Consider the following 17,073-nt stretch of genomic DNA (forward strand, 5'->3'; position numbering starts at 1 on the left):
TGATTGAGACCTTTGTCCAAACAGGTATTGGGTACCGTTATTTGTAAAATGGCACCAGGAACAAAGTGCAATGTAGAAAGGAAATACTCGTGTCGATTATCTTGACATCAGCATCATCATCCTATGGCTTTGCAAGAAAGCTGAGTCATGGATGGCTGTGAAAGCACAACAGTTATTTTTTCCCCCTTTTAATTATTTTGTTTTGTGCTTACAATGTTTGAATTGACCCATTAGCCATTCTCACTTCTCCACGAGCGAAAGCTGAATGATATGCAGCAGCTCTCCCTCCTCCTTCCGTCGCCGCAACTCAGCTTCCTCTTGCTCCCGGGCCGACATCTCCATGGCGATGCGCAACTGCTGGTCGTAGCTGCAGCTGCTCGACTGCTGCCTCTTGGAGGGGGTTGAGGAACGGCTGGAAGGGGAGCGAGGCTTCGTTTGGGGGATCCTAAGTAGGGTGAAAGAAGAGATGTTGAATCGTCACTGTAGATTTTTTGAATATAAATGTTGACTTGAGGTTTCTTATCTGTGGGAAAATGAGAACCACTGTGGAAAGCGTGTGAAGTGAAAAGGAGGAAGCTTTGCTTGTCCATCCAACAGTCTCCAAATAGGGAAGACAGCCAGAGAAAAGATAACAAAGCAAAGTCAACATCTGTAGACTGCGAAAGCAGGAATCTGTCATCGCTCCCCGCTCGCTCTCTAAACACACGCGTGCACGTTAAACACGAGTGCACGAAAAGAAAAAAAAATACAGGATGTGAGTCGGGGGGTGGAAGGAAAGATGAAAAGAGTATGAAAAGGAACAACAGAGCAGAGCAGGGACAGGAAGTCGGAGACAATGTTGGAGCAAAATCCTTTCGTTCTGTTTGTGAGAACATTTCAGTCGTGTGTGACTGTGTGTGTGTCTGTTAGGGGGGGATTCTGAAGTATGTTCCTCACAGCCCCTCATGTCAACTACTGGATATGTTTGAACTGGACTGATAACCGTTCATGGACACAAATGAACTAAGCTACGCACTCCATGTCAAGTATGTGTTGTTTTTTTCTGTGTGTTTGTGCGTGTGTGAAAGTGAGGGAGACCTTCACTGCAAAATGTCTAACTCCAACAAGAGGGCTTTTCTCAAAACATGCACTTTACTGTTTTGATATTCTTTCTTTTATTACGACAATGTTTTGCACTGATGTCAATGGAGGCTCAGGCGTCTCCTGTCGTGTTTTTCCCCCCACAAATGTCTTTAATTCATGTTTTAATTGAACCTGGGCAAAAGCGGAATGTGTTCAATGCTAGTTTTGTTGTTGTTTTTTTAATTCGGTGCGTTAACAGTTAATAAACGCTGTTGGCTTGTTTTGACTTGAGTGTGACTTCTTCCACGGCGTGCGTGCATCTACTGCCCTCTGCTGGACAGTAAATGTACTTCATCTTTCGGGGGGGAGGCCTGTCTGTCAGTGCTGACATTTTACCGATTGCTTCATGCGGCTAATTAAACACCGAGAGAGGCCACCTGGTCCGCTCTCACTCAATTATTTAACCAGCAAAGGATGACATTAAAGTATCTCTGAATAAAGTCGATTTTTTTCAGAGATATCACAAACTCCACTTAGATTTTTTTAATGCCAGCTTCAGAATTGAAGCATGAGCTGATGACAGTGGTTTGAATTTGTTGATCAAATCGACACCCGTAGGCCAAACAACGTGGATTCGTTGGCACGCAAGCTGATCTGAAATGTGACGGACTTCTCTTCAAAATAGAGACAGCTGTGAGTAGTAAATGGTTTTCTTTTTATTGAAGCAGATTTGTAAAAAAAAATGCTCACACTCTTGGCTATCACTTGAACAAAGTTGGTTTCTAACACAGTATGGGACAAACTGCACTTAAAACGTTTCAACTGCAGAATATTTAAAGGACAACCGACGCCCCCGGACAAGTTGTGTCCATAAATTGTAAAATTATTTCAAATGACTTCTATTGAGCATATTTTACAAAGATTGCACCGCATATAGCTATATTTTACGTTTTAAGACTGCGCTGAATATTCAGGAAGTCTTGTTTTCGAGTTGATGACGATCCCCATGTGACGTCACGATTGGAACGCCCCTGACCGCGACAGCGACACACAATGCATTTTGGGTACTTTGGTCTGAATACTTTGTTTTGATCAGTGTTGATAGCGAAATTAGAAGGAAACACACATAAATAACGCGATGGTGAATCGTTGTGTGTTGCACCAATACTACGATTTGATATTTGACACAAATTCCCAGCAGACAAATCAGCCCATTTACAACGGAGCTTGGGCGCCATCTTGTGCATTTTCTGGGATGGTACATTTCAGTCCAGACGCCTCAAAATGACACACTTTAATCGATTGCAAACATTTATGCTTTCTTCTTCAAAACTATTTGAATCATATTCTTAACCGGATGAGTAACAAGAAAGTATCTTCTCCGAATCTGAAGCCATTGTTTTGATTCTCGAGCAAGGCAAGACGTCTTGGCATGACGTCCCGAACATGGGGGCGGGACCTTCCGAAACTGAAACTTTCTCAGATCATTTTGAAGTCGTTTTGAGAGACTTTAAGTCATTTTTATTGGTGTTTTTCATTTGACTAAAAATGTCAGCCTGTGTGTTTTGGGTATTTTAGATGCTATGAAACGTTTTTCTGATGTCAGTTACGAAACAAAAAATAGTGTCGGTTGTTCTTTAAAATCTAAAAAAAAAACTACCATTTATAGAGGCATAAACTTAAAAAATGATGTCTTTTATTGAATAGCATAGCCATAAAAACATTTAAAGTGATTAAAAAAATCTTTAGGAATATTTGTGAATAAATGAAAAATTAGCAGGATAAATCTCCTGAAATTGTGCTGCTATTGGCGAGAAAAGAACTTCAAATGTATGCAACTGTCTCAAAGCTTTCGGTTTGTCATTTCTGTTATGATTGGCATTCAAAACCATTTAATTAGCATTTAATTTCGACGTGGTCGGTCATCGATACATCTGAGATCCAATGTAAGAGTTCCATCCAAAATTCTGTCTTTGCATGAAAAAATATAAATAAGCCAATAAAACTTGCTAATTTTGAGCAAGAGATACGTTACAAGCAATTCAGCAATTACACACTGAAAAATAAAGTCCTTGATTTTTGGCCTCAAACTTGTATGCGATTAAATTGTGTCAAACAAATTGATATCAAATCGCCATGGTTGATTAACTCATTCACTGCCAGACGTGCAAAAATGTGAACACTCCAGTGCCAGGGTTTTTGTCATTTTCACTCAAATTCCACAGAATATTGAGTTTTAGGACTACATAGACATTTAAAGGACAACCGACGTCTCCGGACAAGTTGTGTCCATAATTTGTAAAATGGCTTCAAATGACTTCTACTGGGCGTATTTTAATAAGATTCCACCGCATATAGCTATATTTTACGTTTTAAGACTGGCGCTGAATATTCAGGAAGTCTTGTTTTTGAGTTGGTGACGAGTCTGTACGTGACGTCACAAAAGGAACGCCCCTGACCGAAAAAAGACACATTGTAGCAGTCCTTCCATCACGTAGATGTATTTTGCTGTACTTGTTTGGTCTGAAAACCGTGTTGCACCCAAAAGCCGCCAGAAGAGGGCGTTCAAGCTCCATACAAGGAATTTTTCAGCCTGTGGAAACGGAGGTGGCCACAGGAGGTCGCCATTTTGTGCCTCTTTTTTTGGGTGAGACATTTCCCCCCAATGTTGCCTCAAAATGGCACAAAATAAATTATTTAATTGATTGCAAACATGTATGCTTTCCTCTTCAGAACTATATGAATCATATTCATAACTGGATGTGTAACAAGAAAGCATATTCTCCGAATCTGAAGCCATTGTTTTGATTCTCCAGCGAGGCAAGACGTCTTGGGGTGACACCACAATTCGCAGCTCAATTTTTTGCAGATTTAGGACACTTTAAGTCATTTTTATTGGTGTTTTGCATTTGAATAAAAATATCATACTGCGTGTTTTGGGTGTTTTAGATGCTATAAAACGTTTTTCTGATGTCAGTTAAAAAACAAAAAAGTGACGTCTGTTGTCCTTTAATGCAGCGTTAGAAAGCTTAGACTCTCTTCTTCCATCAGAAAGAAAAGAGTTAATCCCTTAGTTTTGTGGGTCTGGAGTTATTTCAGCTTGAAATGGGGGCGGCTGCACGAAAGGCAAATGCTGTCCCCTCATGGAAGGGAAAGAACATTGCCAGAGTTCTCACCAGCACTTTATCGGCTGGTCAGACTTTATCGCAAGAAAATTAATAACCCAAAAACTTCTGTTTTGGCTCAAATCAGGTTGAAATACACAGATTAAAAAAAAAAATCATGCCTGTGCTCCTACGGCTTAGTTTGTGCTCCCGCTTGTTATCTCAAGTATCTTAAACCAGCCACAGTGTAAATACAGTACATTTGAATTTTGTGCAAAACACAAGTACCTAACTACAACTCATGAACTTTTTTTCATTTTACAGTATTATAGGACAAAGGATTCATCGTTTACATGTCACTGATTGGTCATCTGATTGAGACCTTTGTCCAAACAGGTATTGGGTACCGTTATTTGTAAAATGGCACCAGGAACAAAGTGCAATGTAGAAAGGAAATACTCGTGTCGATTATCTTGACATCAGCATCATCATCCTATGGCTTTGCAAGAAAGCTGAGTCATGGATGGCTGTGAAAGCACAACAGTTATTTTTTCCCCCTTTTAATTATTTTGTTTTGTGCTTACAATGTTTGAATTGACCCATTAGCCATTCTCACTTCTCCACGAGCGAAAGCTGAATGATATGCAGCAGCTCTCCCTCCTCCTTCCGTCGCCGCAACTCAGCTTCCTCTTGCTCCCGGGCCGACATCTCCATGGCGATGCGCAACTGCTGGTCGTAGCTGCAGCTGCTCGACTGCTGCCTCTTGGAGGGGGTTGAGGAACGGCTGGAAGGGGAGCGAGGCTTCGTTTGGGGGATCCTAAGTAGGGTGAAAGAAGAGATGTTGAATCGTCACTGTAGATTTTTTGAATATAAATGTTGACTTGAGGTTTCTTATCTGTGGGAAAATGAGAACCACTGTGGAAAGCGTGTGAAGTGAAAAGGAGGAAGCTTTGCTTGTCCATCCAACAGTCTCCAAATAGGGAAGACAGCCAGAGAAAAGATAACAAAGCAAAGTCAACATCTGTAGACTGCGAAAGCAGGAATCTGTCATCGCTCCCCGCTCGCTCTCTAAACACACGCGTGCACGTTAAACACGAGTGCACGAAAAGAAAAAAAAATACAGGATGTGAGTCGGGGGGTGGAAGGAAAGATGAAAAGAGTATGAAAAGGAACAACAGAGCAGAGCAGGGACAGGAAGTCGGAGACAATGTTGGAGCAAAGTCATTTTGTAACGTGAAAGGTTTAAGGCTATTTTTTTTCTTCTGTTGGGCTTCATAAAATACAAACTTGACATCTTTTACCCCCCTTTTCCCCCCTGATAAGTGCACTTCAGTATATAAAGCATTGGCGGGCTGTGCATGTAATTCCTAGGCCTTCAGTAGTGCTACATCTGAATCACTCCACAGCTATGAGAGTGATGTGATTTACTTCACGTCCACTAGAGGGTGCTGCTGGCCAGAAAATAACTTTTGACTTGATGAATCTGTCATTATACTGTTCAAATTTGAATAAATGTGTGGATTGATGATAACCTCATAAAATTGCAATATTTGCTATTTTTGCGAGCTTCGGAGCTGTCCAACCTTTCTTAATGACCTTAAAGACCGTCTAGAAAATGGCTTTAACAGTAAATCTGACACCAAATCCATGTCTTCAGCCATTTTGGGTTGACAAAACCGCTATTTAATCAACACAACAATATATTTGCTTGTGCAGCTCGCTACAGATACAGTGTGCTAGCTCTGGCCAGTATGCACTTATCACTCGTGGCAAGTGATACGATGATTGACTAGCCAATCATACTTTGCGAAAACGCTGATGTTGGCAGCGTCTTCAAACAGGCCTTTGATTGTCAACTCGATCGCTGATGAGTTCAAGCAACAGTTTCATCGACATTGATTTTTTGTTTGTTGATGAAACTTAAGTCTGACCTCTCCAGGCGACTTGGATCACATGAGAGTGGGTGTGTTCCAGGCTTGCTATTGGTCAGCGCCTCCCATATGGTCACCTAGAAATCCGTCAGGACGCGATCAGAAATGGTTGCATTTTATTTTCCAGCAACGCGATACGCTAGAGTGGCTTTTTCAAAAATCTCCGAGGAGCATGGCGGTCACACCTGATCGTATTCCGAGCCGGCCTCCAGCAGACTCTGTTGAATGGCAAACTGCAGCAGGTCCTCCTCCTCTTCCCTCATGCTGTCTCTCTGTTTGCCTCCAAGCATGGTGTATCCAGGCGGGGGCTCAAACACACAGGGGGGGATCTCGCCGGCTCGACAGGACACTGCACATACAGTAAAGATCAGGGGTGGGCAAACTTTTTGACTCGCGGGCCACAATGGGTTCTAAAATTTGACAGAGGGGCTGGTCCAGGAGCATTTGGAGGGAGTGTTTGAGCCGGATATACTAAAGCATTGAATGTAGTGTGTGCAAGCCTCATAGCACAGTAAGAACACGACAAACCAATTTATTAACTGTCTTTCAAATGTGAAAAATAGCCCTTATAGGTAAAAAAAAAATGTCTCAAGGAATATGAAAGATATGGCATTTACATACGATTTCGCAGATACCTGGTATATGGGGCAGGCAACCTTATTTCCGGGCAGGCAACTTTTCAGAGTTGTCTGCCTGCCTCGGTGTCCGCTAACTTTTCGCCATGAGTTTTAGTTTTTACTGTTTTTACTATAATTTGGACAAGTTCGGCGAGCCGGATTAAAAAGCCTGACGGGCTTTGTATGTGGCCCGCGGGCCGTAGTTTGCCCATGTCTGGTATAGATCCTTTTACCTTCAGAAACTCGCACGACTCAGCCGAGTTATTTTCCATCTGTCATATTTTCAGACAGCAATGATATTCGCGCAATCAGAACTGACATTAAATGCAATGATTAAAGCAGGGGTGACCAAACGTTTTGCAAAGGGGGCCAGATTTAGTGTGTTAAAAATATAGTGGGGCCAAACTTGGCAGGCGCTCTTTACGTATAACAGAAATTCATTTAAATACATTTCAGCGAGCCATTCTGTGTTTCACATTTGCTTTCTTATTTTAATTTCAGCTATCTTAACTCATTCACTGCCAGACGATGTGCATATGTGTCCACTCCACTGCAGGGTTTTTGTCATTTTTCACTCAAATAGCAGGACCTATAGAATAGTTTTAGGACTACTACATAAATGTTCAAAGCAATGTAAGAAACCTCAGACTCTCTTCTTTCATCAGAAAAAAAGGAGTTATGTAATTCCTAAATTATATGGGTTTGGAGTTATATGATCTTGAAATGAGGGCGGTGACCAAAATACAATGCAATACAGTACATGCATATTGTTTTATCTGGCGCTTTAACAACAGCTGAAGCTGTAACAAAGCGCTAATTTGGACAAAAGGCTGCTCCCTCGTGGAAAGGAAAAAACATTGCCAGAGGTCTGACCAGTACTTTATCGGCACCGCCCGCTAGAAAAAAACAAAACCAGAAAAAAATTGGGAATGGCGCTCAGCGTCACACTTTTCACTTCTAGAATAAATTCGGGAATCGCAGCGAATGAGATATGGAAAAAGATATGCGCCTTATACTCCGGTGAAAATACGGTACTCGTATAATATATTGTTGTTCCTAATTGTGCCTCTAGATGGCAGCATTTTGCACACGCTGGTAACAGCACTACTGCCCAATGTTTTAATTCTACATGTGGGCCTGACGTTATTGATTTTATGACTGAAGCTCCGGGCTGGATGAAAAATTGAATACGAGCCGCATTTGGCCCCCGGGCAACAATTACAGCTCACCCAACCAGAATCCATATGGTGATTCCATCATTCCTCATTCAAATGTCTGAGTGAAGTGAGAGAGTGAGAGAGTGAGAGAGTGAGAGAGTGAGAAAGTGAGAGAGTGAGAGAGTGAGAGAGTGAGAGAGTGAGAGAGTGAGTTTTCTCACTGGTGGAGCTGGAGCTGGACACACTCGAGGAGTCACTGCCAGGAGAGGGGGTGTCCGTCCTCAGATTATACCTTTGTCCGCCCCCTTCCACTGCTGCTTCATTGTCAGGGCGCACGCCTGCTCCTTCCTCACAGCCGTTCAAGTTGTTGAAAGTGATCCTGGCGTTTAGGATGTGATAGAGAGGGATCTCTGTCGGGGGCAAAGAAATGATATTCGATGCATTATCATCTGTTTTTCAAGCAGTTTTTTTTGTTTTGTTCCTTCGCCCCCTCTGCGCTTTTCTCACCGATCTTGACAGGAAAGCCCGGCGGCAAGCGCAGCGTGATGAAGTCACGCAGCTTTGCAAACAGAGCATTGGAAATGGCCATGAGGTCGATGATAGGTGCCACTTGTTCTGCCAATGAAAGTGGATGGGACTCGCACAGCCACAGCTTTGCTTTGAATCTGGATAAAAGAGACTGATGAGTTAACATGACTGATCTTTCGGCTCTGCACATGAGGAACTCATTTGTGATTTTTATGTCCTGAATTTTGATGATTGCTTCAATTGATATAAAATGACATTCGAGTCTCCAAGTTACGTTTGTCCAATCGATACTCAAATTGGAAATGGCTGTTGGAGCCCCGTAAGTCAATTCAAGGCATCAGTGTCAGAAATTACCACAGTTAAGTAATTTGTCGTTTAGTCCGCTTAATAGCAAATTGGTGGCTGAGTTTACAGAGCGACATCAATGCATGCATATTTGCTTTTCTGCTTTGGTGGGTCTATCAACTTACCTTTGGGTCTTGGTGGTGAGTTGGCACGGGTGGCCGATGTCCCTCAGCATGGGAGAAGAGCTTGGGTTGAAGTATTCCTCAGCGCTTAGTGCAGCAGGGTTAGTTGCTGCTGGAGGGGACATCTGGGTCACCAAGGCCTACGGAGCCAACGTGAATACAGTACAGTAAAATGATATAAATTGTATATACTATAGGATAGTATATACAGATTCAACAGTAGCCAAAATGGAACTGTATAGTGCCACTTAGCAGTTTTTTTTTGACGACGATACTAGTGCAGCGTGTTCTACCGGAAACAAATTCCTTGTGTGTTCTACATACTTGGCAATAAAGATGATTCTGATTCTGATAGAGTATTGCAGTACAATGAGGTGACATCGAATTTGAATCCTAACTGAATGTTTTTGTTATTTATTTGTTTGTTTGTTTATCTGTTTATTTGTTGGTTCATCCATGTATTATATACAGTACTGATATTTATTTTTATGTATGTTTGTTTACATAAACATATCTACATATTTATTTTTACTTATTTTTTTCTTTCACATATGTATTTATGTATTTAGATTTTTTTATATTTTGTTATTCATTTATGCATTCGTTTGTTTTATTTATTTATTATTATTTATTTATTTATTTTCGTTTTTTATTTGTTTATTATGTATGTATTTGTTTGTTTAAATAAACATAAAAGTACTTATTTATGTATTTATTTAATTTATTTTTCTTGCTAACTAACTTAATTCCTTACTTACTTACTTTATTTATTTATTTATTTATTAGGTGTGCTTTCCCAACAATGTGAATGAACTCACCCCGTTGTTTGTGCCCATGTGTTGTTCCGCAATCCCGAGGAAGTTCTGTAGGGGAGTCCTCCCACCTGCTCACACACAAACAGCCGAGTGAAAAAAAAAATACAAGCTGTATGTATAAATATACCAGTGGGTACATTTTAATAAATAAATATATAAATAAAAACTACATACATAAATGAATAAATACATAAATAAATACAAGTAAGCATTTGCAAAACACAAATTTCACAAACATTCTAAAATCTAAAAAAGTAAATAAATAAACGAAAATGAAAATTGCCAAAATACTGTATTACATATTACGATGGTGGAAACATTCAATATCATATGATAAATTATTAGGAACCTTTAATCTTGTTCTTGTTCTGGTCTGACAGGTGGTCTGTTCTGGTTCTGGTGATGAGCTCCACATTTGATGCAGCATACACCTAAAAAAATGGAAGAAATTATGAAAATGACGGTGATGAGCGAGCAATAAAATACCAAATGGCCGCTTGGCGCGATACTGATTAACAACTCGTTTGTATTGCCGCAATAAAGATGTACAAAACATTAACCTCACAGCAATACATGACAACAAGTCAGCCCATCACACTATAATATTCATCGAGTTACATCGCCAGCGTGTGTTCCATGACCGGAAAGTCAAATATGTCAAACAACCGCAGCGAGGAAAGTCGCTCAACTGAGTGAATCCATCTTTGTTCCGAACTTTTAATTGTAGAAAATAGCTGCTGAGCCCGGTCCAAATAGCTTTGAAAGCACTTTGTGATTGACGGTCCTCAAAATGCGACATGTCTCCCGATCGATCCCCTGTGACACTTGAGCAAACAGATGCCAGTGGCTCTCGCTTACCTTGGCTTCATATCCGTTCACAGTCTCGGTCTTCTCGCTCCTCCAGCCCAAAATGCCGGTCTTGTTCCTGTAATCAACAAACTTTACATCAATAGAAGAAGTCCAAGATGGCCCTTGTAGGCAGCTGTCAGTGAGTGCTCTCACGAGCATGAGCTTATTAAATATTTTGACCGTTGGACTGTTTGCGGCTAGATGGATGCATGGCTTGAGGAGCCCGCGATGAAAAGAAAGGAGCACATGTAGAAGTGTCGCTGCTTGGAATTGAAACGGATTTACATGGGACAGGAGACAAACTCTTTGATCCTCTCCTCTTTCATCTAGAGCTGCGTCATGCAACAACGAGGGTGTAGAAAGAGCTTAAGATTGAATGACTGTCTGTCTTTTGTTTTGTGTCACATTATTTGTTATTTACTTTTTTGTGGTTGTTTTGACTTCAAGATGGCGCCGCAGGAATGGCTGCCTTTACACCAGCACCTGTATTTTGTTTTTCTACTTCTTCCTTTCCTTTCCTCTTACTTTCATAACTTTGCAGCTGTGAAATATAAATTTATCCACTGCGATACTAATAAAGAACAGAAAGGGTGCAAATAGGTGAGGTTTTCTTGATTTGTCAATCGCGAATTGTGAGTAGGTCGGCATTCACAATATAATCACGTCGTGAAAAAGTAGATTGTTGCGATGCCTTCTGTTCATGGCCGACTAAAGATATGCAACGCGTGTGCGGGGCTTCACATTTTGGCTTGCTCGCATGCATTCTAAATAATTAATTTGCATATAGAAAGGGAGCACAAATGCAAGGTTGACACTTTGAGCTTCATGCCTGACGAAGAGCTTACTTTCACCTCACAAACTTGCCAAGCACCTTCGCGTCACTCTGTCTTCTCTCTTTAAACATTTTATTCTGCTAATTGTGTAAAGAAATCAGTGCCATGAAGCATTACGCTTAAAGACAGGGAAAGTCAAGTGCACTGTAATAAATTACTTTGGTGTCCAGAGGGGATTAAGGAGATATGATTCATTTATTAACTCGTCTTCTTCATTAGAAATTGTCTCACACACTTTCTTTCTTTCCTTATTTGGTGGTTTTCGCCAGACAATGCTTAAAGGAGAACCGACGCCTCCCGACAAGTTGTATCCATAATTTGTAAAATCACTTCTAATGATTTCTACTGAGCGTATTTTACGAAGATTCCACGGCATATAGCTATATTTCACGTTTTAAGACTGGCGCTGAATATACGGAAAGTCTTGTTTTTGAGTTGGTGACGATACCTACCGTGATGTCACGGTAGGTATCGTCGCTGACCGAGAAAGCGACACACAATGCATTTTGGGTACCTTGTTTGGTCCGAAAACTTAGTGTTGATCCATGTTGATGGCAAAATTAGAAGGAAAATACATAAATAACACGATGGTGAATTGTGTGTTGCACCAATACTACTATTTGATACGAGCTGACACACATTCCCAGCAGACAAATCAGCCCTTTTCCAACAGAGCTTAGGCGCCAACTTGTGCATTTTCTGGGACGCTACATTGCTGTCATTGACGGCTCGAATTGATATGGGAGGACTCCTTTAATCGATTGCAAACATTTATGATTTCAGAACTATTTGAATCATATTCATAACTGGATGAGTAACAAGAAAGCATCTTCTCCAAATCTGAACTCCGTGAGCCGTGTTTCTTGAGCAAGGCAAGACGACATGGCATGATATCACGAACTGGGGGTGAGACTTTCTGAAAATCCCCAGTTTCTAGCTGATTTGTGGCAGTTTTTGGACACTTTCAGTCATTTTTATTGGTGTTTTGTATTTGACTAAAAATATCAGCCTGCGTGTTTTGGGTATTTTAGATGCTATGAAACGTTTTTCTGATGTCAGTTAGGAAACAAAAAAATGGTGTCGGTTGTCCTTTAAGGAAATACAATACAAGATTATTTTCAATAGAACTTTCACAACTGTTGCTGTTGTAACAAAACGCTTTACACAAAATTTACTATACTTTGTCCTAAAAATCTGAATATGGATCCATATATCAGGCGGATAATTTGTCAGGCGCACTGTTGGATTTTGAGAAAATGGAATGCATTCTGGTGGACCTTTTTGTACAGTATTTTTGTGTTTGCGGACAGTGAGGCCTGAAAGTTTTTACGTTTTCAAAAACATATTTAAAAATTACAATGAAAACGCAGGTGATTTTTAACCTATGCTGGTGCATGCTCTTTTGTCTGCGGTGTATGTTGTATGTAGGCCAAATTTAAATGTGAGTATCTATAGTCTCGATAGACATTGCAGCACTTGAATTTAATAATCATGTAGCCTCCATTATATCCGACCTCTCAAAGGCAATGTTGCGCGTGTCCAGCTGAGTGGTCACCACAGCGGCAGACAGTCGCGCCGCCACCTGCTCGTCGCTGGGCTGCACTCCCGCCAATAAGCCCAAACCAGCGGCTGTATTGCTGCAGGCGCCACCTTTCCCTCGTCCAGGTGAAAGCGCCGCAAGAGTTGAGACGCACAGGGTCTCGCAGAATACCAGTTGCCTGTCGTGGTCGACCTCGATCACCTCAGCGTTGGAGTCTGGGATGTCATATGAGAACGTTGTAGAAGGAAGGTTGGGGCAGCTTAAGCATCCCAAAAAATATTTCCAACTTGCGTGTCTGTGATTGATTTGAAGAGGGAACATGTTAATATAGGCTCACAAGGGCAGAGGAAAAGGAGACAGATACAGTGGGAGAATATGCAAAATGAACAATTATAAATATAAAATGAGAACAATGGAGCTAGGGGAGAAACATGAGCACAAAATTTGAGATGTACTTGCGAAGAAACGAGCTCGGGAAAGAGACAGCATGTCACACGTAGCTTTGGGATTTGTTTCATTTCGCACTTGCATCACGTCACTGAAAAATATCACAATGTGCTTGAGTAACTTGATGCTACAATATAATCTTAGTTCATAATATTTCAGAACGACTCAAGTGCGATGTCATTCTGACATTGGGAGTGGTTAATTTTTTTCTAAGTCTAGGTACATGCGTGTGCAAATATAACGGACCATTTTGACCTTGTCCCCTGAAAATGAAGCTGCGATTTCCTCTTTGCCACGTCATCTGCTCAAATCCGGTGAGGGTAGTGTCGACGCGGAGACACTGACCACTTTTCCAAACCCTGTAGGTGTCGCTGGGGCAGATACGAGAGACGAGGGGCACTGAGGACAAATACAAATATGTTAAAGAGGGACAGTGGATATATCAGATAGAGATCAGAGGTAGACGATGGGCGGATTGGTGGGTGTATGGATGGATGGATGGATTTTTTTGTTGAGTGGTATGATTGATGGATGGATGGGTGGGTGTTCGGATGGATGTTTTTTTTGTTGGGTGGGATGGGTGGATGGATGGATTTTTTTGTTGAGTGGGATGGGTGGATGGATGGATATTTTGTTGGGTAAGATGGATGGATGGATTTTTTTGGTGTTAGATGGATGGATTTTTTTGTTGGGTGGGATGGATGGATGGTGTCTGGGTGGGTGGATGGATGGATGGATGGATGGATGGATTTTTTGTTGGGTGGGATTGATGGATGGATTTGAGGGTGCATGATGGATTTTTTATTGGGTGAGATGAATGGATGTATGGAATTTTTTGGGTGGGGTGGATGGATGGATTTTTTATTGGATGGATTGATGTTTTTTTGTTGGGTGGCATTGGTGGATGGATGGAAAGAGGGGTTTGGGTGGATGGATAGATTGTTTTTTTTATTCAATGGATGGATGGATGAATGTTTTTTTTATTAAATAGATGTATGGATTCACGAATGGATGGGTAGCAAGCCAACCAGATAGTCGGTGCTAAAAAAAAAAAAGAAACACATTGTACCAACCCCAGCTGGTAAACTCCCATTTCATTTCCACATAGAAGTCCTGGGCCTGCACAGACAACAGAATGCAACCATTGGTGTCAACAAAGCATGAAAGCCATTGATCAACAAAGAGAGCTAATGGGCAGGAAAAGATGGAGCGTCAATAAAAAGGCTGATGCCTGCCAAAAGGTGTTTTGACTGGCACTGAACACTGCTTGTGTATTATTATGCGCGCGTGGGTATATAATAGCACATGATGGAGGAGAAAGGATGTGGGTGAACGCAGCGGAGGAGGAACGCGGCCTGACGTTTGTGACATTTGCAAGTGTATGTGCTTGACTGCACCTTGTATGCGTGTCACTGGTTTGCATGCACCATGCGGGTTCACATGGTGGTAAGTTCCCCAAGTATATTAACATCCCATGTGATGAACATGACTGAAAGATATAAAATACAGCCTAATGGCCTAATGTGCATCAGAATGGTCAAATCAAATTCTTTATTAAATATTTTGACCGTGATGAAAAAGTTGAATGTCATAAATTGTGACCTCTGTTGACACAAAATCCCCTTTTTCAAACCCCAAAATAAGGCCACCCTAAGACTTAAATGGAATGTACATCCGAAAAATGCAATCGTGAGCAGCCCCGTCAAAAAATTGTTTCCACAAAATGTGATTTGAGCAACTTGCGCCTTGAGCCAAGCTACAGTAAACAAACCTTCTTGTTTTATGTCTGTGTTTTCCTGTCAAAGGTGAGAGAGGCTATTTCAGATCTAAAGCCGTTTCCATTGTCAGATACGCTCAAAATATCCTCTGAGGAGTCCTTACACAAGTACACTGTAAACAAGTGCACATACTGTATCTGCAGCACTGCTCTGAGTTAATGTTGGTTAAAAAAAAGAGGAGCGGGTGGTTGTAAAAGAAAAAGAATATAATATTCAACCCTAGGAGCTACTGAACCGCCTATTATTGACACTCCGAAAAGCTGAAAGGAACAACAAAAAGAGAAGGGAAATAAATAACAAGAAAAAAGGGGAAGAGTGGTTAACCTTCTTCCCTGTGTATCTCCAAAATTATATGTTTATGCTTAATTTTGAACGCTTTTGTGTGTGTTTTGTTGGTGATCACTGTGCATACAAATATACACCCCCAATACATATGTACATACCGCTCTGATGGTGTCAATCACACAGACACCAATAAATGAATAAATAAATAGATAGATAAATAGATTGATTAATTGATCGACAAAGAAATGAAGATCAGAAAAAATGAATAAATAAAAAAATACAAGATAAATAGATAAATAGATACATATGTTAAATAAATTAATAGATGAATAAAATACTAAATTTATAAATTCATAGATTAATAAATTGATAGATTGATAGATTGATTGATAGAAGAAAAAATGAATAAATACATACATTAATAAATAAATAAATACATGTATGAATGAATAAACAAATAAATAAATACATAAATAAATGAATACATAAATACATGCAAAACATTAATTTCAAGTCAAAATAGGAAAGCATATCATATGAGCAGCAGTGGAACAATAATATATGCGTGGGTTATAAAGAAAATAGGAATATTTCATCTGAAAATAAGGATGTCAAAAAAAATCTCTCAATCAAATGATAGCACGACTGCTTCAAAGCCTCTTTTGATGTGCAATTGTTGAGTTGTTTATGCTTTGTGTTTTTTTTTTTTTTTGCATGTGTTTGTGTGAAAACCCACTTGGCGCAGTCGTTCCAACAGTACGGGGATGCCCGCTAGTCTTTTGGCAGTCCTTTGGTAGTCACGGTAACGCAGTACAAGGCGCACCAGCTCTGGATCGCTTGTACTGACTGCCTCCTGAAGAACTGCGAGATAGCGTAAGAAGTAGTGACAAATAAGAGCCAATCACTCAGCCCTCATCTAAAATTGATGTGCGGGAGCAATTTAAGGAGCCAGGCGGAATCTGAAGTGGATCAAAGAAAAGAAATTGGGCATGATGATGAATCAGTGCATTTTTGAACCCCTTCATCAGGTACCCACTTCATTATTCATCTAAGAGCTTGCTTGACACAGAAAGAAAAATTTAACAAGACAATAATGTTTCTTAGCGACAAGATTTTTTTTCCAACATTGCACTAACTGTCTCTTCTGAGAAGCACACATCAGTTTATCACAAGGTGATATGTCAAATTTGCATAATGGACGCTAACCGTAGCATTTGCATCAAGCCAATGAAGTTTTCAATCCAAACGTCTGTGTAAGCTCTCAGTCATACAGGAGTGGTCCATCGATGAAAAGGTTTCTTCAGCCGTCATCTGTACTTCTTTGAAGGTGTCGGACGTTTCGCTTCTTATCCAAGATGCTTCTTCAGCGAACTAAAGTCTTACTGGTAGTAACAGCCCTATATATATCCCTACTGTCCAGACATGGTGGTACCAGACTCTGCTGTGATAGGTCCCTGCTCTCAGGTTGGGGGGGAGCAGAGGACTACTCCCTGCAGCTGCTCCACTGATAGTTACTATCGTGAATGATCCAAATTGAATCTCACACTACCATCTCGGTTTAGTAAAGGATTTAGCTGATTTATGAACATCGCTTCTTTTCCTCCGCTTTCAAACCATCTATGTTCTTTCGCTTTTAATTTAAAGATTTTAACCTCATTGT

The 17,073-nt window shown here is 40.7% G+C and overlaps 1 protein-coding gene across 4 annotated transcripts in view; it reads right to left on the minus strand.

Moving 5' to 3' along the window:
* Window positions 1-1,789: 1,789 nt before the first annotated feature.
* The window catches only part of ankrd13b (ankyrin repeat domain 13B), a 33,534-nt gene continuing 18,250 nt past the window's right edge, over window positions 1,790-17,073 (minus strand). Inside the window, exons 3-16 of one of the 4 annotated variants that reach the window (XM_089013858.1) lie at window positions 16,150-16,274; window positions 14,424-14,469; window positions 13,606-13,749; window positions 12,878-13,118; window positions 10,540-10,606; window positions 10,031-10,112; window positions 9,685-9,749; window positions 8,870-9,006; window positions 8,379-8,536; window positions 8,093-8,281; window positions 6,283-6,446; window positions 6,098-6,174; window positions 4,783-4,983; window positions 1,790-4,693 (exon numbers count right to left, since the gene is read on the minus strand). In XM_089013858.1, the coding sequence (XP_088869984.1) occupies window positions 4,684-4,693; window positions 4,783-4,983; window positions 6,098-6,174; window positions 6,283-6,446; window positions 8,093-8,281; window positions 8,379-8,536; window positions 8,870-9,006; window positions 9,685-9,749; window positions 10,031-10,112; window positions 10,540-10,606; window positions 12,878-13,118; window positions 13,606-13,749; window positions 14,424-14,469; window positions 16,150-16,274 (1,706 nt within the window). In that variant the 3' untranslated portion in view covers window positions 1,790-4,683. The other 3 variants (XM_089013857.1, XM_089013859.1, XM_089013860.1) reach the window with 3 other exon arrangements.

Source organism: Hippocampus bargibanti, linkage group LG14 (assembly GCF_051943395.1).
Source record: "Hippocampus bargibanti isolate YZ-2025 linkage group LG14, ASM5194339v1, whole genome shotgun sequence".
Lineage (NCBI taxonomy): Eukaryota > Metazoa > Chordata > Actinopteri > Syngnathiformes > Syngnathidae > Hippocampus > Hippocampus bargibanti.